Genomic DNA, 25,608 nt, shown 5'->3' with positions numbered 1-25,608 from the left:
TTGTTCCAGGAACATCAAGATGGACTATCACTTATCTTTAATCAATCAACTTTAAAGTTAGCCTCTGGCAATATAAAGGTGGGCCTTAGTTCTTAGAGTCATGTGATATCACATTTTTAATAACATATTAAATAGAAGTTTCCTTATGAATTTCAATTATGGCAAAAATTCTTTCATTGAAGCTTAGAAGATTTTGCAAGTGTTTGTAAATGAGAAAGCAGGGGTCATTATTTGTAGAAATGGTGAATTTTGAGTTTCTTTTCATGCACTTCCTGGTTAATGATGTTAGAGGCTGACATTAAAATTGATTGGTTTAAGGTGAACAATTTTCTAGAAACCGTAAATTCAATGTTGTTCCAGGAAAAAGAGAAACCCAACATAAAAATTAACATCCTGAATTTCTGCAGATTGGACAGTCCTGTGATCTATTATTTCAGATTGTAAGACATCTGTCTCCTCGCCAATTCTTCTCACTTTTTTTACTGGATTTTCTCAAAAACTGGCTGTTACTGGCCATAGGACTGCCATTGGCTATGCATTTTCTGGCTGTTAGACTGTTCTCAGCGAGCCCTATAATGATCCTTGGATCATCTTTCAGATGCTTACTTCTTACATTGAACATCACTATGATCAATCTGTTTGCCTAATTGTGCAGCTAGATGTATGTCGCTTAATTTGTGTAATGTGATGTTGTTAATGAACATGCAGCATTCCAGGGACTCCGTCCTTACAGAGAAAAACTAACCGCAGTGACTGTTTTTTTTAACATTGTGAACCCTTGTTAAGAAAGGGAGTTGTTGTGGAACTTAATAAACAAATGAAAACTTGTCTCTGAAGTTCTAAAAGTAAAGAAGAGAGAGGCAACCTCCTAAACATTTGCCTTCACTGACAGCAATCCTGCTATGCCATTTTGCCCCAAGAAAAGCCAAGACTGTCATTTTGATGAGTGCTATGCTTAAAGATATTGCCCTGGCTATTTTCTTCAGCATTACTGATGTGGGTACTTATAGTGTGTTGTTTATTTTTTTTTTTAGTGTAATTAAATAATAATGGAGAAGTGAATTAATGAGTAGTTGACTATGGCCTCGATGAAACTATGCAATGAGATATACCAGCACCTTACTATGGATATTGGCAACAGTATCTAGTATGGACATTCAAGCACCAGCACCCAGACCCATCTACCAGTGTAAACTTTCAATATGCAAGATCTGTTCAAGAAAAAAATGTTCTAAAATGAGCTCCACATGCACAAAATGCAAGCAGTCGCATATGCGCATTGTACAGTAGATTGGGTGCTCAGTAATTGTGATATTCCTTTGTTCTTATTGATGTCTTTTCTATACAGGGAATTTCTGTTGGCTTACGCATTTGTCTTTGTTTTTACTTTCTAACATTTAAGAAATGGTGTTTGTTACTCACTGTGTATCTAAAATGTATTTTGAACATGACAGTATGAATAAAGTCAAAATTGGTTTCCATAGATGAATGATTCATAATGTAATAAATGTTATTATCATTAATTTGTATTTATTTATTTGTAGATTTAAATACAACATAGAACCTATATAAATGCATATAAAATAATCTATTTTGTAAAATTTAGATAAAGCATGTTTCCTCCCACAGTCGAAAGACATGTAGGTTAGGTGCTTTGGCGATCCTAAATTGTCCCTAGTGTATGCTTGGTGTATGCGTGTGTGTCCTGCGGTGGGCTGGCGCCCTGACTGGGGTTTGTGTCCTGCCTTGTGCCCTGTGTTGGCTGGGATTGGCTCCAGCAGACCCCCATGACCCTGTAGTTAGGATAAAGCGGGTTGGATAATGTATGGATGGACGGATAGAAAAAACATTAAAATAGTATAGTAAATTGGATGTTTTTCTTTTAAAGTAAATAATAATGTGATAAGAATATGTTTCAGGGAGGATATTTTCTTTGTTTTCATGTAAGAACAACAGGATGGTGAGTAGGGAGAGAATAAGTAAGACATGCATGAAAGCAGAATACTGAAACTGAAGGTCTTTAGTTATAATCTCTGTATTGTTGGGGTCATTTTGAACCATAATTATTCATTTACTGAAATTGTTTAATCAAATTATAACACATAAGGAGTAGGAATCACCTTGATAAAGAGCACCATTTCATATCTTGGTACTGTCATTCATTTGAAAATCAACTATCTACCATATACTTCTTTAGGATATTAGAGTAAATCCAGAGTGCCTGGAGTTAAACCCACACAGATACAAATATAAAGTGCCAGCTCCATAGAGACACTGACCAAGGTTGGAACATAGAGAAGCAGCCATTCTAGTCTGTGTGCCGCATAACATTCTGCAGCCTACAGTACTTCAGTTTAGGGTTACAGAGAGAAGCTATCTAGCCCAGCAGAATCAGACTGGAATGAATCATGAATGTAGTGCCAGTCTATCAAAAGGACAACTCACTCTTGCACACTTCGCTTAACTTGTATATCTTTAGTATGAGAGGAACTTGCACTCATCAGAAGAAAGTGAAAACTTTACATGGATTGTGAGGCAGCAGTACTAACCAGTGCACCTTCCATAAACATTCACAATGTCATTTACTTTTAACATAACAGAAAGTGTTTAAGTCAAAAGAACAACATAGTGATTGATCAGAGAGAGATCAGTGACAGAGTGACGCACACAAATAACTAATGCACGTTTTCACAAGGTAAACCTTGTATTTGAAGTGTATTTAGATGTCATATTTGATTTATCACACACAGAAATATCCCAAGACACAGTGTGTAGCTATGCCCATCCATCTTCCTAACCTGCTCATCCAGGGCAGGGCCAGGGGGCAGCTGGAGTCTATCCCAGCAAGCATCAGACACAAGGCAGGAACAATCCCTGGATATATAAATAAAAAAATGTTATATCATTCATACTTGTCTTCACACCACACTATCCTGAGGCTATTTAGTTTGCATCTGCTGGGCTTTTTTTGAATGCCCTGCCATCTGCAATGTAAAGACATGGTCTCTTTTTTTTTTTATATAAACTAAAATTAAATTACTGTTTCTATGATACAGAAAAATCTTTGGCTGTATCCCTCCAGAGTATATAACTACATACCATAGGACTATTCAACTTACAAACTTGTTTCAAACTGAGTGAATACATCTTTTAAATTAGTCATTGTTCCACACAAACAAGGAAAGCATTAACCACAGGAATCCAACCTTCAACCACAGAGTAGTGTTTACCACCACATAGTAGTGTCAACAGTCAGTTGCACCAATAAATTCTTCTTTCAATTGCCAATCACTAGCTTTTTCATTTGAAATTCTCCTATGTTCAGCCTGTTGCTACAGATTCCAGGACTGGATTTATAACATGAGCATTTATCTGTAGCCTTCTCTTGTGTGAAATTGTATAACATCCCTCCACTGTTATCATGTCTCAGAGATGTATCCAGAAGAATGCCATCCTATTTAGCATTTATCTGTAGCATTCTCTTGTGTGGTATTATCCAACATACCCCCACCGTAATTGTGTCTCATCCATGTACTGTTTGTTTACCTTATTCTGGCATTATCTGGTCACTCATTTAAGTATGCGTGTCCTCCCCATGCTTTTGGGCATTTTCTTCAGGTAGTCTAGTTTCACCTCACATCCTAAACACATTAAACTAAACTATAAAATGTGATGAATTAACATCCCATTTACGGTTGGCTCCTATAATACAGAACACGTTTCTGAGATTCGTCTCTAAAATAAAAAAAGCTGGTTCAAAAAATGGATCGGTCACAAATTATAGAGAATGACATCCTTATTGAACATTGTATGCAACAATCAATACTTAAGTAGAAGGCCCTGTTTGAACATTGCACTGCACACAGCAGTCACATTTGTTCTTTCACCTAATTAAATGGCAAATGCAATGCCAAATATGACAAGAAAGCAATGACCTGCGAGGTTTCATCATAATATCATTAGTTAATGGTAGTGGTGTCTCTTCAAACCCCGACCCACCCACTACCTACACCCTTCAAGTCCATCCAATCAGCGTTTGGTTTATAGCCATGGGAAATGTGGACAGACCATCTCATTTGCCAGGGATGTAGAATGTGTGCCAAGGGCAGGAGGCGTTTGACGCGTACACAAAAAGAAAGTGTCCTATTTAAGGAAACTGCATGTCATCTAGGATTACTTCCAGTTTCCTTGGAAACGACTAACAAGCATGAGTTGTAAAGAATTTCAAGATGAACCACCAAATCAAATGATTAAAACTTTTGCAGTAGTTCCAAGTCACTGGCTTAACAACAGTATGACCTTTTTGTGGAAGTGTCTCTGTTTAACAAAGATGAATGCTGCACTACTTAAGACCATCATGTATGCCTTACAGAATACAAATGTGTACCCACTCCTATGGATTTATGTCCAAGTCAAAAGTCACTTTCTGCAAGGCAGTCATGAGATTAAAATACCTAAAAGTGGTGGCTCTGAATACTTTGCAGTGCATCTGAGGCTGGAGAGACAAGGGATTGTCATTGAGCCCACTAAACTTAAAGTTCACTTTAAGACGTGGACAAGAAAATGAAAGTTTCTATTAAGCAGATTGGTTTATTCTCTGAACAAGAAGGCCCCCTTGTGGTGACACAGTCACCTTTTTTTTTCTTCTTTCTTATGCCAATGTTTGATAATCCTTTCAACGCCTTATCCCGCAAGCTTAAAATAACGTTTGCTTTAGTTAGGCTACATTTCAAGTCCAGTTTTGTTACACTTGTTTATTTTTATTAAGGAACTGAAAATACTAAGATTTTTACATACTGCAATTTGCAAAAATAATCTCTTATAATAAATACTTCAAGGATTGACACCACAAGGAACAAAGTGTAATAATGACATATCAGGGCTTTAAACTTGGAATATCTTTTATTGTGTATACTACCTCCTGTTCATCATATCAGTTTTTAAATATTATAAGCAGGTCTATTATTTATTCATAGCTAATGGATGACCTTAACCTTAGTTGTAGGCTTACTGTAATGTATGTGCAAGAAGAGGAGGCCAATGGCTAAAGCACCACACTACAAACCAAAACGGCTGCTGATTCAGTCTCTAGCTACTGTGTGACCACGAGCAAGTCACTTAAATCTTACTTGTCAAGTCTTTTGGGATGATGTTAACTATAGAAAAATTGCTATATAAAATACATTTTTCTATGATGCTTTATATATTGTGAATGTTGTTTTAACTACCAACTAATACATTCCTGTTGAAAATAATATGACATTGACAGTTTTGTATTTCAGTTTTCAGTAGTTTTAATTTTAAAAAAGAGAAAAGATACTAAGAACCTTTAATGTGATCATGTGGTTTTCTTGCCAGTCCTCCTGGACAGAATGACACACACCCAGGGATAACTTCTCTGAATTTGTTATATTAAGGTTCTTTTTATACGGGTTCAAATCACAGGCTGGTCATTCCCTGTGGAGTTTGCAAATTTTCCTTGTGTACATATGTACTTTTGATGTTCCACTCCGTTTTCCTTCCAACGACATGCATGTCACTCTGGCACTATGGAACTGTGCTACAATAAGCTGGCACCTTGCGTGGTGTAGGTTCCTCTTGCTCGGTGCAGACCGAAATGGGTCTGGCACCTGCAATAATGAAATGTGTGGGCGAATGTACCTTGCAGCTCTACTGTGAAAAAAACAGTTTCAGAAAATGAAAGCATGTATTATTTATATTGTCATACATTCATTACTTGTATCTCTCTACTTTTTCTCGTTAGACAACATTCCAAAGCCAAGATGTGGCAAAATCAAGCCACAGGGAGGTAGTAGTGTTTAGCTTATCATATCCTAATGCTGTCTCCTAACTGAATTAAGATGTTTTCAAAAAAGAGATGGCAGATTGATAGCCTGTGGTGTAAAAAAAAAAAAAAAAATCTACTGTTATCTAAATATTTATCATTTCCTCGTTTTTGTTTTGCAAGTCATTAGATTCATTTGAAAAATGCAGAAATACAGACTGAGTTGTACTTCCTTTTTAAACATTGGATTAGCTTCAGTTGGCCACACTCAATCACATAATCAATTATATATTTTGTTTCTTAAAAAAAACAAGTAAATCCAAAGTTAAAAATACACAGGACACCAAACTGATTTCATGTAGCTTGACACCACTGAAAAAGAGCAACACTGCATTTTTTCTTATAATATTAACATTTAAAGGCAAGGAAGACAGTGTGACAGATATGCTTCTTGAAATTTTGACAAACAAATGAGATATTACAGCAAAGGTATCTTAAGCTTTTCATTTTTGGGTTAGAAAACCAAAATCAAAATGTTTTCTTTGATGCACCACATTCCAAACCCTCATAACTATTAAAGGTGTATTCACCTTGAACATGAATAACTGAAGTGCCAATGATGTTTATACATAAGAATTAGTTTATATTTTTTAAAAATGGCAATAACATGTAGAACTTGCTCGATTTGCCAAGCACAACTTGGATTTTTTTTAGTTGAAGGAGTTTTTAAAATTCCCAGAAATTAAGTAGAGTGTCATTATACAGACTAATCAAATTCCTGGTCTAGCTTTGCACTGTATGAACTTCAAGAATAGTTATCTTGTATCCTTTCAAAAAGACAGAAAAGGGAATAGTCAGTTTTAAAATTATGATCACTAGTTGTGGTGTATTTTCAATGTCTCTTTAATTAAATACTAGAACTCACACTATAACCAAATTCACTTAATTTCAAGAAATTCACCAGTGACTTCTTCACTAAACAAGTAACAAACATACCTTTTGTTTATCATCAGAAGCACCGCAAAAACAACTAAACTAGATATTGGGATTATTTAAAATGCCACACACATATCAGAATGCCAAATAAACAAATAATATTCACTAGTTATATCTTTCACCAAATGCCAGTCCACAAATTTAGCTTTCCCAGAATGTTTAGGCCATTTATTAACTATTATTGTAAATATTTTATGTTCCACCAAAATATCCTTTAGTAATTTTCTTCTTCTTCTTATTATTATTATAATTTACCATAATTAAAAGTAATACTCTAGTCCAAAACAATGTTTTACAATGACTGTAAAAAAGTGTGCCCTGTTTCTGCCTGGGATGGGTTCTGCTTACCTGCAACACTGTACTAAAAACTTCAGAAAGTAAACTGATAGTTTGGAAAATGTAAAAGGATCCTATCTACATTAGCCTAGCATGGTTGTGTGAATGAGTTTGTTCTGAGATAAACTGGTGTTCATGTAGAGATCCTTCCAAATGACCAGTGCACTTTGAATACATTCTCTACAACACTGTCAAGAAAAATAATGTATGAATAGAAATTTTATGAAGAACTAATTAATATTAACAGAGATGTACAGGTCCCTGCTTTAAACCCATGATTGAAAATATAGGAATGTGGCCCCTTCTGTTCCAGAAATATATATGTGGGCATGACAATAAATGAATGGTAAAAGAAGCACAGCACTTAACCAAATGTGTAAATGCTGCTAACATCAAGATACTTAATCTCCAAACATTTAAGACAAATCATCCATTATAAAATATTTTTGGCAATATTACTGATTGAGTCAATTTTTATTGAAACATATGATTTGGTGATAAAATTGATTTTTTAAGGCTCCAAATTTATGAAATGTATAGTAGAAAATACATGACTGAAATACATGGTGCCATGTTAAAATTGTCTTCAATTACATGTGAATGCGTTTTTAGGCTTGTTGGCTGGACAGTAATCACAATGTCATCACTCCAAAGATAAATTCAATGTGAGACATTCACCCAGCACAAAAGAATGCAAAAAATATATAGAGCTGCTGTAATAATCAAGGAAAAAACAGAACACTCTGAATGCTTTATGAAGCCAATCACTGTAGCCATGTGAAATGCTTTCAATGGAATTTTATAAACATATAATGAACGATATGTTTCAGCCTTGTGCAAGATTGCTCTGCTGCTGTGACTCTTAAGCGAGAACTCAGAGATGTTAGCAATTCGCTCTGATGATTACAGCAGAGCAGAATATCATTTAGACCTCTCGCCTTTCCATTTTATAAGATTGGAGATTTAAACGCTAAACTGCCAAACTAATTATTAAAATATAATTAATATTAATTCAGATTCAAAATGCAGCATTAAAAGAGCACATAATTGACTTTAGGGGTCATGTGATCTGAGCCAAGTTGTCATAACAACCAAATTATTTTTTTCCTCTCTTTTTTTTTTAGACCTTTTTTTTTTTTTTATTGACGCCATAAGATGTTGCTCAGGCAACCGCCTGGAGTTGTCCTTCCAGAGATTTCCCATAATTTTTTTCCCTTGCTTGCCTCCAGATTTAATTTCTATTTGTAGGCCCTCTAAATCCTAAGGAAGGGTGGTTGCTTTTACCAGTCTAAATAAGTTAAAAGACATACTGTAAAATTACACAGACACCAGCAAAGGAAGACAACTCCACAAGTAACCTTCATTTTTTTTGATGAAAGCATAATTTGCACAAAAGCTGTGAGCACCTTAGCCTGGTTTTCAAATGCTTTAGTCTGTTTTATATAAAAAAAAGGGGGAAGGTGTTACACATGTTACACAGAACTAGAATTTTCTTGCCGTGCATGACACGTATATTAAATAAAAGAATATTGAACTACTTGACCCAGAAATACAGTACTTCCCTAAGGTTTCCTTTTCATTATTAACACAGTATTGATTCTTTCTTTGCCTAGTGCACCTTTAATTTTTGATATCTTTGGACATTATTCTTTGGGGATTACTTTTTCTGCCCTTTCATAAAGAGAAGAGGAGTTTGTGTGTGCCAAGCTACATAATCTGTGTTTAAAAAGTGTTTGGGAGGTGGGGCTATACGTCTCAGTAAACACACTCCCTTTTCATGACGTTATGTGTAACATGTCAAAAAAATCATTCAAAACTTCTAGGCAATTATGTGAAAAACAATGCAATAGTCCTCCCTAATTCTTTTTTGGAAACGGACCTTAACCTGCAATGTTTTTTTACAACTGACAGAAAATATAGACCACGAATAAAGATGTCTAAAGCAGCAAGATAATTCTTGATTTTTTCTCTTAAGTATTAAGTTCTAAATCTTATACAATATATCTTTAACAACATTGCAATATCCCGTTTTTCAATCACAGCAAGTTCACTGTTGGTGTATGTAGTTTGCAATGTTCTCATCATGTTCACATGGGTTATCCCCAGGTTCTGAAATACTTAAATATGAGGTTGATCATTGCCTGTGAACATGAGTGTGTCTGGCTTATTGCCCAGAGCAGATTCCTACTTTGCACTTCACGTACAATTCTGTAATGAAATCGTTTGATACGCAATAAGGATGGAGGGACAGTTGAAAGTAAACATTTCACGGTTTCCATAGCGGCACGTTGGTAGTACTGCTGCCAAGCAGTTAGGAGACCTGGGTTCGCTTCCCGGGTCCTCCCTGCGTGGAGTTTGCATGTTCTCCCTGTGTCTGCGTGGGTTTCCTCCGGGTACTCCGGTTTCCTCCCACAGTCCAAAGACATGCAGGTTAGGTACACTGGCGATTCTAAATTGTCCCTTGTGTGTGCGCCCTGCGGTGGGCTGGCGCCCTGCCTAGGTTTGGTTTACTGCCTTGCACCCTGCGTTGGCCTGGATTGGCTCCAGCAGACCCTGTGACCCTGTAGTTAGGATATAGCGGGTTGGATAATGGATGGATGGATGGAAGGTTTCCATGAAACTTTATGCACACTGCGCATTCTGCTTGAGTCAGATAGTACAAATATTTTCTCTGTGATGATTTCTGTGGAACTCAGGATATAAATGCTAACTGGGACCAAGTTTGGTTCTGTTAATGAAATAGGATAAATACAATTTACATAAGAATACATAGTTTAGATGAAATAGATGAAACAAAGTGCAATTAGGCCTACAATGAAATTATTGTAAGCAATGTTATTACTAGTGTACAGCACTTTAAAATATAGTTTTATGAAAAAAGTGATTTAGGAAATGATTTTTAAATAATGCTTTGAAAAAACTGTATACAGTACTGTATTTTATTTTTTTATGTACCTAATTATTTTACAAGGTTTGTAGAAATCACACTTTTTTACATATAACCTAATTAAACACACGAGTATTTATACATAAATGAAAGTATAACTTTGGAAAAAGTTTTTTTTTTTTTTAAATAAAAATGAGAAAATGTATTGTGCATGCATTTTAGGGGAATGTCTTTGTTTGGCTTGGGTCCATGGCAGACAGCGAAACACCAGAAGGATTCTGGCTTGGATCAGGTTATGGAGTTGAGGAAAGCGAGTACAGATAGTGTAACCTCTACCTGAAATAAGCAGGATGAATGTGATGGGAGGCTGTAAATGAGGCTGCATGGAAGATTGGGTGATGCTGGAGGGCTGGGACACGGAATAATGTTTAGAGTGCTATATTCCTTGCTGTACATCCCAGAGTTGTTTAAAAAGCCCTCAAAGACACATAGGTTTGCATTTTGCAATTACAAAATTGCATATGGAACAAAATGTTTAGGTTTTGCGCATGACTAGCTATAATATAGATACAGTATCTTTGAATATATAATTGGAAATTAATTCATTAATGCTGCAGGAGTAATACTTCACCATAACAACCTACATACCAAACATGTAAATAATGTGCAGTGGTGGTTTAGATAATTGGTGGTTTAGGTGATTGACGTAGTACTATATTATAGTAAGAGGATCTGGGCATCCGTCTGTTACTCTCACTTAATATAATCAACATTCTCCTAGTCAACCAAATGGACTTTTTGTACAGTAAATTTTTTTGAACATCATAAAGAAGGATATAAAAAAATTAAATGTGGCTACAGGTTATTATTTGGCCACAAAGCAATGAAATCAAGCAGGCAGTCACAGAATGCACTACTTCCTACTGCTACATACCATAATATCACTTAGCCCAGTAACTATTTTGATTGCTTTGCTACTTTGTTTGCATACCTTCAAACAGTTGCACCGATTATTTTGTAATAATACATGGCTCTCATTCACTTATGAAGAGCATGGTAGAAGCTACAGTATATAAGCCTATAAAAGTAATCTTAAAGGGTTCATTATTTTTACGTGCACAAAGTACTGGGAAATTCTTACTTACATGTTTGAATCAATTTGCCATATGTTGCCACTCTCTGGTGCCATTATAAATGAGTAGAACTATATTACAAGTATTTAATCTATCTCATATGACAAATAATTTAGCAGATTTAGGCAAATGATTATATAGCACCTGGAATAAAGTTAAATATGGTCATTATTTATCTCTACAATGTTTTACATTTTTCTCTAGTATAATCCTAAAAGGAAAGTGCTGCATTCATTACACAGTGTTAGGAGTGAAAATTAATACATCTAACCAAAATTTTGCTTCTTGATTTCTGCACTAGTAAAACTGAACCACATTGAAATGGAATTATTTGATATGAAAGCCATCCAAATATTAAGTAGTGATAATTTTAAAATACACACGGTAAGAATTGTAAAAATTAGATTTTTTTTTTTTAAACCCTTTGAACAGCAACAGATCTGTTTGAACAGCTTATTGATTTATGTAATTTAAAACACTTTTCAAACAAACAGACTGAACATTTAAAGGATAAGTTTAGTATTTTTCAATTCAAAGTTATTTCTTCACAATCATGGTATGTATTAGTTTGTCACATGAAATTTCCTTCTAAAATGAAGCATATTTTATAATTAAATGTATAATTGTGTTAATAGATACCAGAGAAGAAAAAATTGCAAAGAAAATCCTTAACTTACTGTATACATTCACTTTTAAGTGGCAAAGGTTTCAATTTTAAGAACACATGTCTGTAACAACAAAAGTACACTGGAAACAGGGTTGCCATATTTCCAACAAAAAAAAAAAAATCAGATTGGGACAGCCATCATTTTGAGCGAACAAAAAGATGATGTTAAGGAACTAAGGAATACAATAGAATATTTTAATTAAATGATAATTAATCATAGATAGATCTCTCTCTATGTATGTATGTATGTATATCACCATCCATTATCCAACCCGCTATATCATAACACAGGGTCATGGGGGTCTGCTGGAGCCAATCCCAGCCAACACAGGGTGCAAGGCAGGAAAGAAATCCCGGGCAGGGCACCAGCCCACCACAGGGCGCACACACACACACACAAACACACCAAGCACACACTAGGGACAATTTAGAATCGCCAGTGCACCTAACCTGCATGTTATAGGAAAATACACGGTCATGGGGAGAACATGCAAACTACATACAGGAAAGGCCCATAATGTGAACCCTGTTCTTACCGAGAGGCAGCAGCACGAACGTTGCAGCTTCCCACAAGAGAAAACATTTTTTGGTTTATTGCAAGTCAAAACTAACTATTAGGTTTATTCAGAATTATAATTCACAGAAATTTTAAATAGAAGTTCAGGACTTCCCTGCTACTTCAAGAATATCCACACATCGAAAATTTCCTGCCTTACCCAAAATTTCATACAATGTTCTTCACTTAAGTTTAATTTGCTCTACAAAGTGTTTTTACTAATTTATGAAATAAAATGTTAAAAATAATAAATTAAGGAAATCAAAAAGCTATTAAAAGTTTATTACAACATAAAAACCTATACACTTTATATTTACAGGTTATAATACACAGCAATTTTTAAACATACTGTTCTTGGTTTTTACTGCAACCTTCAACACCAATGCAAATCTATTTTTTAAATATTTAATAAGTGAACAGGTTCTGTTGTCGAGGTGGTATCGGCCACATACACAATTTCTGCAGTGGAATTAATTTCATTGACTAACTTCAAAAGAGACTTTTTGTAATATAAGAATGAAAAGCAAAAAAACACAACAAGATTGAAGACAAAAAGCAAGTATTACACAGAAAGAGTCCCTCCTTCAGTTATATCCCCAGGAGTTAGAACTTCGTCTGCTGCACCTGATATAAATTGTAAGAAATCAGAATCATGCAGACAGATACACATTTTATGTGTATTTTATGTCCAAATCATACTTCCTTAAACTGTGAACAAAACATCCTTGTGTCTATGCTTAAAATTAACACCAGAGTCATTTTTTTAAGATAAACTTTTTTGACTAATAATCAAAATGATATTGTAAGACACTGCAATCCTTAGAACCAACAATGTAAACAAATGTGGAATTATGTCTAACACTAACCAGATCATGAGAAAAGGTTTTATTCAACCCCTGGAGACAGCTGTAGATGGGGGGGGAAAAAATGGCATCAGGCTTCTGAAAAAAACTGCATATTTAACAGAATACAGCATAGTTCTTCCAAACAGGCCATCATGTTCTAGAAAACATCTGGGGTCCAGTTGTTAGGAGGATCTTGTAAACCTTGTATCTCCCGTAATCCCTGTTATAGATTGATAAAGCAAAACATTTAAACAAGGTACCAAATTAAATTGCATGATGACATTTTAATGTCAGAATAAAATCCTATAGACACACAGGAAAAAAAAGCAAAAAGACTGCTAAGGTAATTATCTGGAAAAAAAAAATTTATTTGCCTACTTTATTATTTGCACAAGTGTGTTATTGATTATGATTGGAGGCTTAAATGTATTAAAATAATGTCTATCTAAGTGAACAGACCAAACCAGATGCATGCATCCATCTATTTTTAAAACTCACTATTAACTAGTTCAATTATTGTTCATTATGATGTTATTCATCTAGGTCAGATGATTTTTTTTTTTATTAATTGCTAATTAGTGTTGACTGGTGAAAAAAATGAGCAAAGCATTTTTCACCGTATATAAATATGCTGTATTTGTCTGTGACCTTGTTTGCCAAATATTCTCCTGTAAATTCACTATTCAGTCAGCTTAGATGAAAATTACACCCAGTGCCAGATGATGCTTTGCTAGGCCAGCATGACATCACAGAGCTGTAGCAGCCAAATGCAGAGTTTTCACGCATACTTACTATAAGATTGTTGCCGACAATGCTTTTACACCACCCCAGGCTCTTTGATTGCTGTACATGGGTCATCAATGAAATTAAAAAGATATAAAACGAGTCCCAAAACTAAAAAAGTTGAGAAACATGGACAGATTTCTATCACACATGCGTTAAAAATAATGCAAGTTTTTCTTTTTCTCCTACTTTAGCCGGCCATAATGAGAATATTAGGAGTAATGCCACCAGCTGTAACACAGATCCCTGTGCAGCAAAGCCCCAGATGGCTAATTTTACATACAAAAATAGCCACGTGTCCTGCTATAATCCCAACAGAAGCCTTAAAAGGAGCAAAACACGCACCCAAACCCAGAGAAAATACAGGGCACACTGTGAAATAAAAGGTTTATTACTATTTACAAAGCATTCCTTTCTTTTTGATGAAGGTGTCTGCACATATCAACTGGAAACAAAACATACATCCTGCCTGCACCCGGAGCCGTGTCACACAATGAAAAATGCCAGTCCCGTGCTGCCTCTTTGTGGAACAGCCAATGTGTACTCCAAGTGTGGAACTCTGCAAGCTCACTAATCTGCATTTTATTTACTTATTGCTGGTTTGTAGCTGTCTGTGGTATTCCTTTTATCCGTTCTTTTGTTGTTTGAGGTGCAGTGGCACAGTGGTTTGCCCTGCTGTCTTACAGCTCAGATTATGCATCTGGGCACCATAATCAGTCCAACATAGCTGGCAGACTTTTCCCAAGACCTCATGGACACTTAAAGACCACCGAACCATTATAATCCACTCAAAACTACTTCAGTTCCTCCTTCTCATGGACTTCAATGCATTTAACAAAGTTTGGTGAAGTTTGCGAACATTTCTACAATTTCACTGAACTCATGGCAAAGTGAACTCTGAGGTTCACTCATCACTATAGCTGATTTGTTTAAGTTTTCCTGGAGAGTAGAATACTACAGTATTTAACCTATTGCACGTCAAACACTATGAAACTCGCTCCCAATGAATGCAAACATGTTTATAATATTAACCTGCCTCTTATGAGCCATTATCTATATAAATAAAATTCACTAAGGCAAGACACCCATGGAAAGCACGCCGGAAGGGGCGTGGATTCACTAAGCCGCCGACAAGTGAGACACCTATGGCGTACGCAGGAAGGAGCCAAGCCCACCAACTCCGAGATCATTGGATACGACGACAACTCGCAGAGCCACGCCCACCAACTCGGACGCAACGACATAGAAAAAAGCGGCGTCATTTATATTCATCTGTCGCAGAGGCCACATGCACCTCAGACCCACGCTGACTGTTCATAGAGGCATGTTTCTCGCGGAGTTGAATCGCCATATGCAGCATCTAAAACGGTTTGCGACGGGTATCCAATGGGATCCTTAAAACATTCCTTTACAACTGAGGTTAAAACACAACGAAGTGAGCAGTCTTTAAAAAACGAGTTTTCGGTTACGACGCATGACCGCGTGCACCATAGCAAACTGTTTTTACACACTACATACAGCAATTCGCATCCGTGACAAACATGTGTCTTCTTAGATGCTCCTGCACTTGGTACACACCCCCCTCCCACCTCACTACCACCGTGGTCGGGTGTCTTGGTGGATTATATATAGAAAGGCAGCCAAAACCGCACAGAGCAATGAAAAGTCTACATGAGTCACAGGTGCATCTGGACTGGACTGTGCAAAGACGACAACGACTCGAGTGACGAGTTGGAGGTGGGCACATGAGCAGGCAGTGCATACTGAACGAGAAATCAGCACACTAGCATGACGGAGGAAGCAGAATGGACGCCCTTCTCCTCTCCTCCCGTTCCAACCTCCGTGCCTGAGCGCCGCACGGATGATTGTGTGTTGGTTCGTTCCGTGCATTGTTACAATGTTGCTTTTCTTGCTGATTTATTACATTACTGATTTTTCAAATGTTAAATTTTCTCCCTGTGCTTAAAAATCATTAAAAATCCGGCCTGATTATGCGGCATATGGTACGCCGCAGGTTGGCTAGTTATTAAAATTCACCGAGTAATTCTAGCATGAGGTTAATCAAGAGAATACAAACCATTGTCCCAAATTTCCTCAATACAATACCAGCATCACTGATTGTAATTCAGTAAACCCATAGACTGCTATAAACCGCTTCCTAGCTGGAAGACATTGATGGCTTTCCTACCAAATCAGAGTCTGCTTTACACCATTCCATTAATTTTAAAAGTTAGGAATATCTAGGCCATTCCTCTAAAGATTTCTGATGTAGTAATTCACTGTGGTGACATGCATTCAAGCTTAATGCATGAAATTTGCATGGTCTCCCAGTATCCAGGTGGGTTTCTTCTGGGTGGTACAATTTCCTTTCTTAGTCCAAAGCCATACAGGTTACATTAGACTGACGATGCTAAACTTGTCTCTGGTATATATGTGTGTGCCCCACAACTAGCTGACACAACCTATCCAGGATTTTTTTCTTGCCTTGAGACTGATGCTTGGTAGGTTAGGCTCTGGCTTCTCCACAACCTTGCTCTGGATAAGTGGATTTAGAAAATGAATGGATGGGATTATTTTTATAATTGGTTTGGTGTCATATTCATATTTGTAACATTTTAACCTTTATTTGATTTTGATAGTTAATCCCTGAACCTTTTAATCACTACCTTTATACAGGATCAATCTACACTGTAAAAGCCTACACCCCCAGTAAATGATTTACATTTATACTTGCAGATAAGCTGCAACCACTTGATATGAATCACATTTATACTTAAATATTCACTGAAACCAATTATTGTGGGTTACATTTAATTTGTTTTGCACAGAAGGTATAGTTAAGCAACATTTCACCTTCTAATGAACAAATCATTTACTTATGACAAAAACATTTCCCCACTATACTAAGAATTTAGAAGTACATGGTAATTTAGTAATATTCATTTTAAGGATAATTACAATAACTTAATAAATTACATATTTTGAACCCCTCATTTGAATCTCTACTTACCTCTAAAAACAAACGAATATTGGCTTTGATTTTTGCAGAATCTTTTGTGAGCATTTCACTGTATCTAAGAAATACACCAAAACTGCAATTAAGATTTAATTTTCAAAGGCCCTTAACATCATATTGACATACTGTACTACTTTCAATAAACAACCCCAAGTTAAAACTATATATCAAAAGCTAGTACAGATCTTAGCAGAAGGAGACTGTACATTTCACAAAAGCCATGAAAATGAAAAATACAGGGATACAGATTTATGGCAAACTAGCTTGGCTTAGTTCCACAGTACTTAGCATGTGCTTTACAGATCTAGTTTCCTGGAATTCCATAGCAAACATCTGCCTGTATAAAATTAGAACATTTCCACTTATCTGCATGGCATTTCACCCTCACCCCAAACCCACATAGCTTTGTACAATGAAATGGACGGATGGCAATTCTGGTTTGTTCCCTACTTTGTGCCCAATATTGCTGGGATAATAGCAGAAGTTTGACCTTAAAAGAATACAAAAACTGGTCACAAATCCACTTGTAGGCAAAAGAACTTGTATGTAACCTTGAGATTTCAGAAAAATGGTGTCACAAAAGTTAATTAAGCTACCTAGTACACAGTATATAGAGTTACTTAGATATAATTGTATATAATTTTGCCTTAAAATTAAATTTTAAGAAAGGGATACACAATTCCTGTGCCTCCTAAATGAATAATAGGATAAAATGTTGATGAAATAACTACATTTTAATAAATATTCAGCTTCAATTCATTAGTTTCACTTACTCCGTCAGTTGCTTGGTTTTCTTTTCAATAAAACTCAGTGCTTCTGAAAGTGTGAATTCAACAAAGAAACCATAGCCAATTGCCACAAAAATCTTTGAAGTGTCTGGCCTATGGGGTATAAAGAAAGTAAATTATTGCAGTTTCACAAACTTCATAAATCATCAGAAAGCCAACAAAGGGTTTTATTTTAATTCTTGCATAAGAGACCTTGATTGCTCTACGTGCTGACAAAGAAGCAAAGGTAACATCTGTCCATCCCTAATTAACTGAAGAAACAAGATGTAGCTATGAAGGCTTTGTAAATTATAAAATGTATCTAAAAGTGAAACAAGGTGTTGAAAACGTTATGTAAATTATATGCCCTTAACCCTTCTTATACAGGATATATAGTTGCTGTAATCTGCCAATATATACTATGTATGTAAGTGTATATCTGAGCTTGTGGTATATTGTTAATTTTAAAGGTTTACTTCATAGCAGGGATTTCTCATTTAATTTATTTCCATTATTGTGATTTTAGTGATTATTCCTAAATATGTAGGACTGGCTTCGCTCTGCACTTTAGTACAAACTATCTGTTTGACCATTACTCACATGGTCTGACTCACTCGGTCACTTTATAAAAAATATTTAGTTTCCATTTATTTCTAATTAATTCTTTAAGGTTTGACATTTGAATTCTTATAAATAAAACTTTTTATAATACAAGCACAGATATTATCAAGAAAAGGTAGGCTAACCCAAGGCTGAGGTATATTTAGTAGTGATCCTCACAAATAGTTTAGTAGCAGTAGTACTATTAACACTATTATTCCCAAAATACACTAATTGGGACAATTCTGGACTCTGTATTGTTTTCAGATCTATCTAATAGGATTTTCTCCCTATTATAAATACATTAACCATACTCACCAGCGGTTTGATAACTTTTGGTTTCAGGGTCCTTACTGCCTCAACACACTGTGCGACTGAACACAAACTCGGCATTAACCAGTTAACTCCAGGACTCTCCCATGAATACCCTCATCAGATTCACAAAAATCTCTTTACTTCAATACTATCTGAAAGTAGGCCAGTAGTATAATAATATGTACTATGATGAGACCAAGCAATGCCAACATCTTTGTTTAGGTAGAAGAGCATTTCTTTCTGTCTACCTAGACTTTGTTCTGATCTATATAAAATATGATCTATATAAAATACTTTGACTATTGTGTTGGTGTTGCCTCCTGTTCCCAAAACCAGCTTAAAAAATGTGTTGTCTACTTTACCAGTTTGACATCTGTCACGTTCACAGTTGATGCAACCACAACAACTCTGCCATTTCTTGTGTTCCATCTCTAAATTCACTTTTCAAGACTTATAACCTACATTTACTACTTGACAACTAACTCACAAAGCTACCTTCCCTACAGGTCCTTTCATTCACGGAATAGAAAAAAAAAAATCTGAATTTTTACAGTGTGTCTGCAGCTGGGGGTAAATGTATTTCCTTAAACCCATGGTCATGACCGGTTTGGAAAAAATATACTGCAGATGTCCCATAAATGTGGATTAAAGAACTACCTTACACAGGAGGTAATAAAGTTGGAGAAACGAAGAATCAAAGTAAAAACTAATCTGTAGAGATTTTAAAATAAAAACAAGTTATACAATACTTGTTATTTTTATGCTCTTTTAAATAAAACTCTTGTGAGACTGTTTTGCTTTAGACTTCAACACATATTTTAACTTAAGGATTTTTGAAGTGTAAAAAATATGAACTAAAAATCACCTAAAGACCCTTCACAACCAACATCTGACAATAGTACAAGAAATGAAATTTTTAACATTGAGTTTGTAACTGGTGTCTATGAAAGCTACTTTCATCAGCATAAGCCGGTTTGAATTCCATTTTAAACTACTTACGTAAAATGCAATAAAAAAAATTATTTAATGTACTAGTAATATATCTAATTACATACCATTATCACTTATTTGTGGGGATGACTATTTACTAAAATATTTAACAAACAAAAATTTGATTTGACTCTTTGAGAAATGGCCTTTCACAAAAAGTTCTCTAACTATCAATACAATTAAACTAAATTACTGAATACATTAATGTTGACCATGCATACATTTTGTAATTGGTTTTCTTTTGCAGGTGCAAGATAACATATCTCTAAGTTCATCATATTATATACATTTAAAAGTAAGCTTTTTAGTAGATCTAGTAATTAAAAAAAAATAAAGAAAACATACATACATACATACATACATACACACACACACACACATCTTTTACACAATAAGCACATAAAAACATGTGTATTTAAAATTACCCTAATCAAATGAACATCACATAAAAGGGCAGTTTTGAACTTAAATGCACTCTTAGGGAAGCTTATTCTCTCAATAATGAAAATAACTCAAATCAAAGACACTCAGCTTAATTTGTATGCCTCTCCCTCCCTCTCAAATGGTGAGAAAACATCTAATCCAACCTACAAACTGGCCAAACGTGACCTCATATAGTTGTGGGTGAATATTTATACCAGTTATAAAATAGGCAAGGCTTTTGTAGTTCTCACATGCCGTGTGCTATGTAACCATAGCTTTCACAAGATAATGAAAAGGTTTAACTGTAAAGTTATACTTACACATGCGCCTGAACGTAAAAATTACAGCCAAGGTCCACATCAGTTTTAATTTCTTTACTCTCAGACTCCTAAAGACATTAATAAGTAAATTTAATTATTTTGCAGAAAGACAATTTTTTACTCTTTAGAAGTTTAAATTTTCTCTCTACTGTATTACAACAGTATAGCACTGTAGCCACTCAGGGGGAAAAAAAGCAAATGAAGTAGAAATTTTTTGAATATACATGTATTATTAAGAGCTACAATCTATGTCTCTATTTAAGTTCATGTGAAAAGCACCAACTCCATCGTCTGATTGTACAAAACAACTCGTTTCCAAGTGGACGGGTTTGGCACTCTTTCTCATCAAGGAACCTTGTTGTGGCAGTTCAATTTTTATTTATATGTCTCAAAGGTTTATGACATTTGAAAACTTTCAGTTGAATAGCATTGGTAAAATTTTCAAACTGGTCTATCTTACAATGAAAATTCTGTGTGACTTCAATTACAGATTAGTTTACTCTTTAAAATTTACCTTAACACTAGAATCCCTGAAGCCTACGAAAAAACTCGTAATCCCGGGCCACCTTAAATTCCCTTGCACCTCCTCATCAGTGTCTTTTGTTTTGCAAATGTGCCGATTAGCACCAGCAGAAGGCAGCCTGCTATCCCATCCCCCTACCGACACAGCTTTTGTCATACACAAAGTTCTTCCAGCTCAAGTATGTTCATTTGGGTGTGAGATGCCTAGAATTGTATAGGGTGAATAATATATTGTTATTTGGAACACATACACTACATGTGTGTTCCATGTCTACAACGATCTATGTAAATGCAGGATGACAGGAAATGCGAGGGAAGAAATGTTGAACACATAACTAGAACATAAAGTTTTGTCGTGTTCTACTAATAATTGGCCAAATGCGGACATGAAGTGTATAATGTGTGAAGACGCAACTGCAACAGGCATAAAGCGAAAGATGGCACCATTTAGATGCAGCAAGAGGTTGGGCATCATGCGGCCAGTTAATCTGCCACACGCATGTCATTCAATGAAACAGCAGGGCTTACAGAGCTCAACAAGATATCCATTTCTGTACTTTTGTGAAAAATATAACTTTCTTAATCCTGCTTAATCCATTTCATAATTGTGGGCAAAGCCTATACTGGCAACACGAGTACAGAAAACAGGTTTGGACTGAGCTCTAGTGTATCACTGGACCCACTAAAGCACACACCCACACAGGGTTTGTGGAACTGCCAATCAAACTGATGCACTTTGGGGGTTGTTGGACAAAGGTTAACTGGAGAAAGGGCAAACGAAGCAAAAAAAAAAAAGTTTCAGCCATCCTCCTTAGTACAGTTGTGCTTGAAAGCTTGTGAACCTTGCATGAACCTTGAATATTGCTCAATCTCAAGGACTTAGACTCCATCTCTACAATATATAAAATCATTTTACAATCCCTCCCTTTCAAAGATCCAAGAGGACACTGGGAAAAAGATCTCTCAATTAATATATCAGAAAAGGAGTGGAAAGTAGCAATGCAGAGAATTCACTCAAGCTCCATATGCGCAAAGCATACAATTATACAACTCAAAATTATATAATCGAGCACATCTGTCTCAACTAAAACTCTCCAAAATGTTTCCAGGGCATGATCCAACCTGCGAACGTTGCAACCAAGTCCTAGCCTCACTGGGTCACATATTCTGGGCCAGCACCAAATTAACATTATTCTGGACAAAAATTTTGAATTACCTTTCAGACAGCCTTGGACTCACAATCCCTCCTAACCCATTAACAGCTGTGTGTTTGGGGTTCTTCCAGAGGGGCTTAAAGTGGAGAAAGACAAACAAATTGTGATTGCATTCACTACACTTTTGGCATGCAGACTTATTCTGATAAACTGGAAGAACCCAAACTCTCCTCTTAAGTCAGTGGGAAACTGATGTGTTATATTATTTAAAATTGGAAAAATCAAATACTCAGTTAGAGGATCCGTACAGACTTTTTTCAAAACATGGCAGGATCTAATCAGTAATATTTTAAAATAAGTTCATGAAGCACAGAGAATTTATTAATTTAGGTATGTTTACAAGCCTTAAATTTCACGCCGTTTGGCTTGCTCTCTCTCTCTCTCTCAGGGGTGGGGATCGATCTGTTCTTAATTCAATTTTTCTTTTTGTAAAAACTTGATTGCTTTGTATGGATTGCAATAAAATTAATGTGAACCCTTTAGAATTTTCTATATTTCTGCATAAATATGACCTAAGACATCATCAGATTTTCACTCAAGTCCTAAAAGTAGATAAAGAGAAATCAGTTAAACAAATGACAAAATTATTATACTTGGTCATTTATTTATTAAGGAAAATGATTGAATATTACATATTTGTGAGTGGCAAAAGTATGTAAACCTTTGCTTTCAGTATGTGGTGTGACCACCCTTTGCGGCAATAACTGCAACTAAACGTTTCTGGTAACTTTTGATCATTCCTGCACACCGGCTTAGAGGAATTTTATCCCATTCCTCCATACAGAACAGCTTCAACTCTGGGATGTTGGTGGGTTTCCTCACATTTAACTGCTTGCTTCAGGTCCTTCCACAACATTTCGATTAGATTAAGGAGAGAACTTTGACTTGGCCATTCCAAAATATTAACTTCATTCTTCTTTAACCATTCTTTGGTATAACCACTTGTGTGCTTAGGGTCATTATCTTGCTGCATGACCCACCTTCTCTTGAGATTCAGTTCATGGACAGATGTCCTGACATTTTCCTTTACAATTCTCCGATATAATAATTCAGAATTCATTGTTCCATCAATGAAGGTAAGCCGTCCTGACCCAGATGCAGCAAAACAGGCCCAAAGCATGATACTACCACCACCATGTTTCACAGATGGGACAAGGTTCTTAAGCTGGAATGCAGTGTTTTCCTTTCTCCAAACATAACGTTTTTCATTTAAATCAAAAAGTTCTATTTTGGTCTCATCAGTCCACAAAACATTCTTCCAATGGCCTTCTGGTTTGTCCACATGATCTTTAGCAAACTGCCGACGAGCAGCAATGTTTTTTTGGAGAGCAGTGGCTTTCTCCTTGCAACCCTGCCATGCACACCATTGTTGTTCAGTGTTCTCCTGATGGTGGACTCATGAACATTAGCCAATGTGAGAGAGGCCTTCAGTTGCTTAGAAGTTACCCTGGGGTCCTTTGTGACCTCGCCGACTATTACACGCCTTGCTCTTGGGAGTGATCTTTGTTGGTTGACCACTCCTAGGGAGGGCAACAATGGTCTTGAATTTCCTCCATTTGTACACAATCTGTCTGACTGTGGATTGGTGGTGTCCAAACTTTAGAGATGGTTTTGTAACCTTTTCCAGCCAAATGAGCATCAACAACTCTCTTTCTATGGTCCTCAGAAATATCCTTTGTTCATGCCGGGATACGCTTCCACAAACATGTGTTGTGAAGAGCAGACTTTGATAGATCCATGCTCTTGAAATAACACAGGGTGCCCACTCACACCTGATTGTCATCCCATTGATTGAAAACACCGGACTCTAATTTCACCTTCAAACTAACTGCTAATCCTAGAGGGTCACATTCTTTTGCCACTCACAAATATGTAATATTCGATCATTTTCCTCAATAAATAAACAACAATGTATAATATTTTTGTCTCAATCTACTTTTAGGACTTGAGTGAAAATCTGATGATGTTTTAGGTCATATTTATGCAGAAATATATAAAGTTCTAAAGGGTTCACAAACTTTCAAGCACAACGGTACATGTCCCATCCAGTTTTGTTGCCTTCTTCTCAGGGATTCCGAACATGTTCCTTTCTTGACTATTCTTTCCAGCAGTTAATCATTTGATACTTTTTCCATCCAACTTAATATTATGAGGATGCACAATGTTGAAATTGTATCAATAGAACCCCTCTGGACATTACAAAAATATTATACCATTCCCATAACTTCAAAATGCTAAACATGGTTTCATTAAAAGTAAAAAAAAAAAAAACCCAACTGCATCGAATCCTCCTTACCTGCAGGCTCACGATGACATTCTTAAGCTGCAGATACTGAGAGATTTTTTCATATACCTCATCCCTTTGCTCCAGCAGCTTTCTGATTCGGAAGAAAATTAAGAAGAATTAATAACATTCTCTTAATGAAAACTTGGAGCAACCGGTGTAACGTTTAAAATTCACCTTACGATTTTTTCCAGAAAGGTGTTGCAGTTTTTAAGGATTATTTTAGCCACGACTGCACGGCTTTATTTTATTTATGTATAAATTCTGCACAATCAGCCATTCGTCATTAATAATACATATCATATGTTACAGCACTAAAATTGCAAAATTAAAATTGCTTTCCCACTTACTTTAGGTCTCTCTTGAGGACTTCATTCACGAAGGCCTCGTACTGCAAGACCTTCTTCTCCACTTCATCTGTCCCTGGCTTCATAACGCGTTCTGTGTAATTTACAGTATAGTAAAGGTCACTGGAATGCTGATTTAACGAATTAAAAAGTCACATGGGTATTCTAACATTTCCCTATAATCCCGTTTAACGATTGCATCTAAAACACTTTTAACGCAAGCACTGACATGCGTCTTTCCTAGTTCAGAATTTATCTGCTTGTTTACATACAGTGTAACGCCATTAGTGCAGCGTCTCGGAACCAAAGTTCAAAAGTTAATGGCCAAGTTATTTTTCAAAAACTGCAATAAAGATATAACACTGCTTCACAACAAAACAGAATACATTTATGAAAATTAATTAAAATGTACAAACAGAAAAATCTGTCATAAGCACACGTGACAGGTAAAAGTTCACACGCATGCGTGTCACAGCACACCGGAAACTCCGTTTCGCAAGTCCCGCTATGCACTTTTGTAATTGCAGGGTTTGTAATTACTGTATATTGTACCGATACCCCCCAACCCCCGTTCTCCATAGGAAGGTTAGGAATTGATTTAGGTAGTTGACTATTTCGAAGCAAGATCATAAGCAATATATAAACTGTTGACAGCTGTAGGTTTTTGTAAGACAACAAGATACCAATTTAGTCATTATTTCCTAATTGCCCAATTTTTTAAACTGGTGTTTCTTTAACTCGTTGTCATTTACACATTTGAACTGAGGCAACTGTGTTACCACATGCCGACAGAGAGAGAGACGAGTGCCGTCCTGATTGGTT

The 25,608-nt window shown here is 35.9% G+C and overlaps 1 protein-coding gene across 2 annotated transcripts; it reads right to left on the bottom strand.

Annotated features, from left to right (window-relative positions):
- Window positions 1–12,626: 12,626 nt before the first annotated feature.
- On the bottom strand, window positions 12,627–25,358 carry uxt (ubiquitously-expressed, prefoldin-like chaperone). 2 transcript variants are annotated; one of them, XM_039773960.1, is made up of 6 exons: window positions 24,790–25,350; window positions 24,452–24,533; window positions 20,420–20,487; window positions 17,778–17,885; window positions 16,999–17,062; window positions 12,627–13,425 (listed from the first exon to the last, which is right to left on the bottom strand). In XM_039773960.1, the coding sequence occupies exons 1-6, from the start codon at window positions 24,870–24,872 to the stop codon at window positions 13,363–13,365; spliced, it is 468 nt and encodes a 155-aa protein (XP_039629894.1). In that variant the 5' UTR covers window positions 24,873–25,350; the 3' UTR covers window positions 12,627–13,362. The 2 variants fall into 2 exon arrangements, with proteins under 2 accessions (XP_039629894.1, XP_039629895.1); XM_039773961.1 differs by lacking the exon at window positions 16,999–17,062 and having other exon boundaries at window positions 24,790–25,358.
- Between the last annotated feature and the right edge of the window lie 250 nt (window positions 25,359–25,608).

The sequence above is a fragment of the Polypterus senegalus genome, chromosome 13 (assembly GCF_016835505.1).
Source record: "Polypterus senegalus isolate Bchr_013 chromosome 13, ASM1683550v1, whole genome shotgun sequence".
Taxonomy (NCBI): Eukaryota; Metazoa; Chordata; class Cladistia; order Polypteriformes; family Polypteridae; genus Polypterus; species Polypterus senegalus.
The sequence above is the reverse complement of the archived record's forward strand: the minus strand, read 5'-3'. Positions and strand labels throughout refer to the sequence as shown.

Bases quoted from the DNA above. Each gene is read 5' to 3' on its own strand.
- uxt (XM_039773960.1), bottom strand. From the start codon at position 24,872: ATGAAGCCAGGGACAGATGAAGTGGAGAAGAAGGTCTTGCAGTACGAG. The intron at 20,488-24,451 runs GTAAGGAGGATT...TAATGTCTTTAG, and splicing joins ATGTCATCGTGAGCCTGCAG to GAGTCTGAGAGTAAAGAAAT. The intron at 13,426-16,998 runs GTAAGTAGAGAT...AATCTATAACAG, and splicing joins ATATTCGTTTGTTTTTAGAG to GGATTACGGGAGATACAAGG.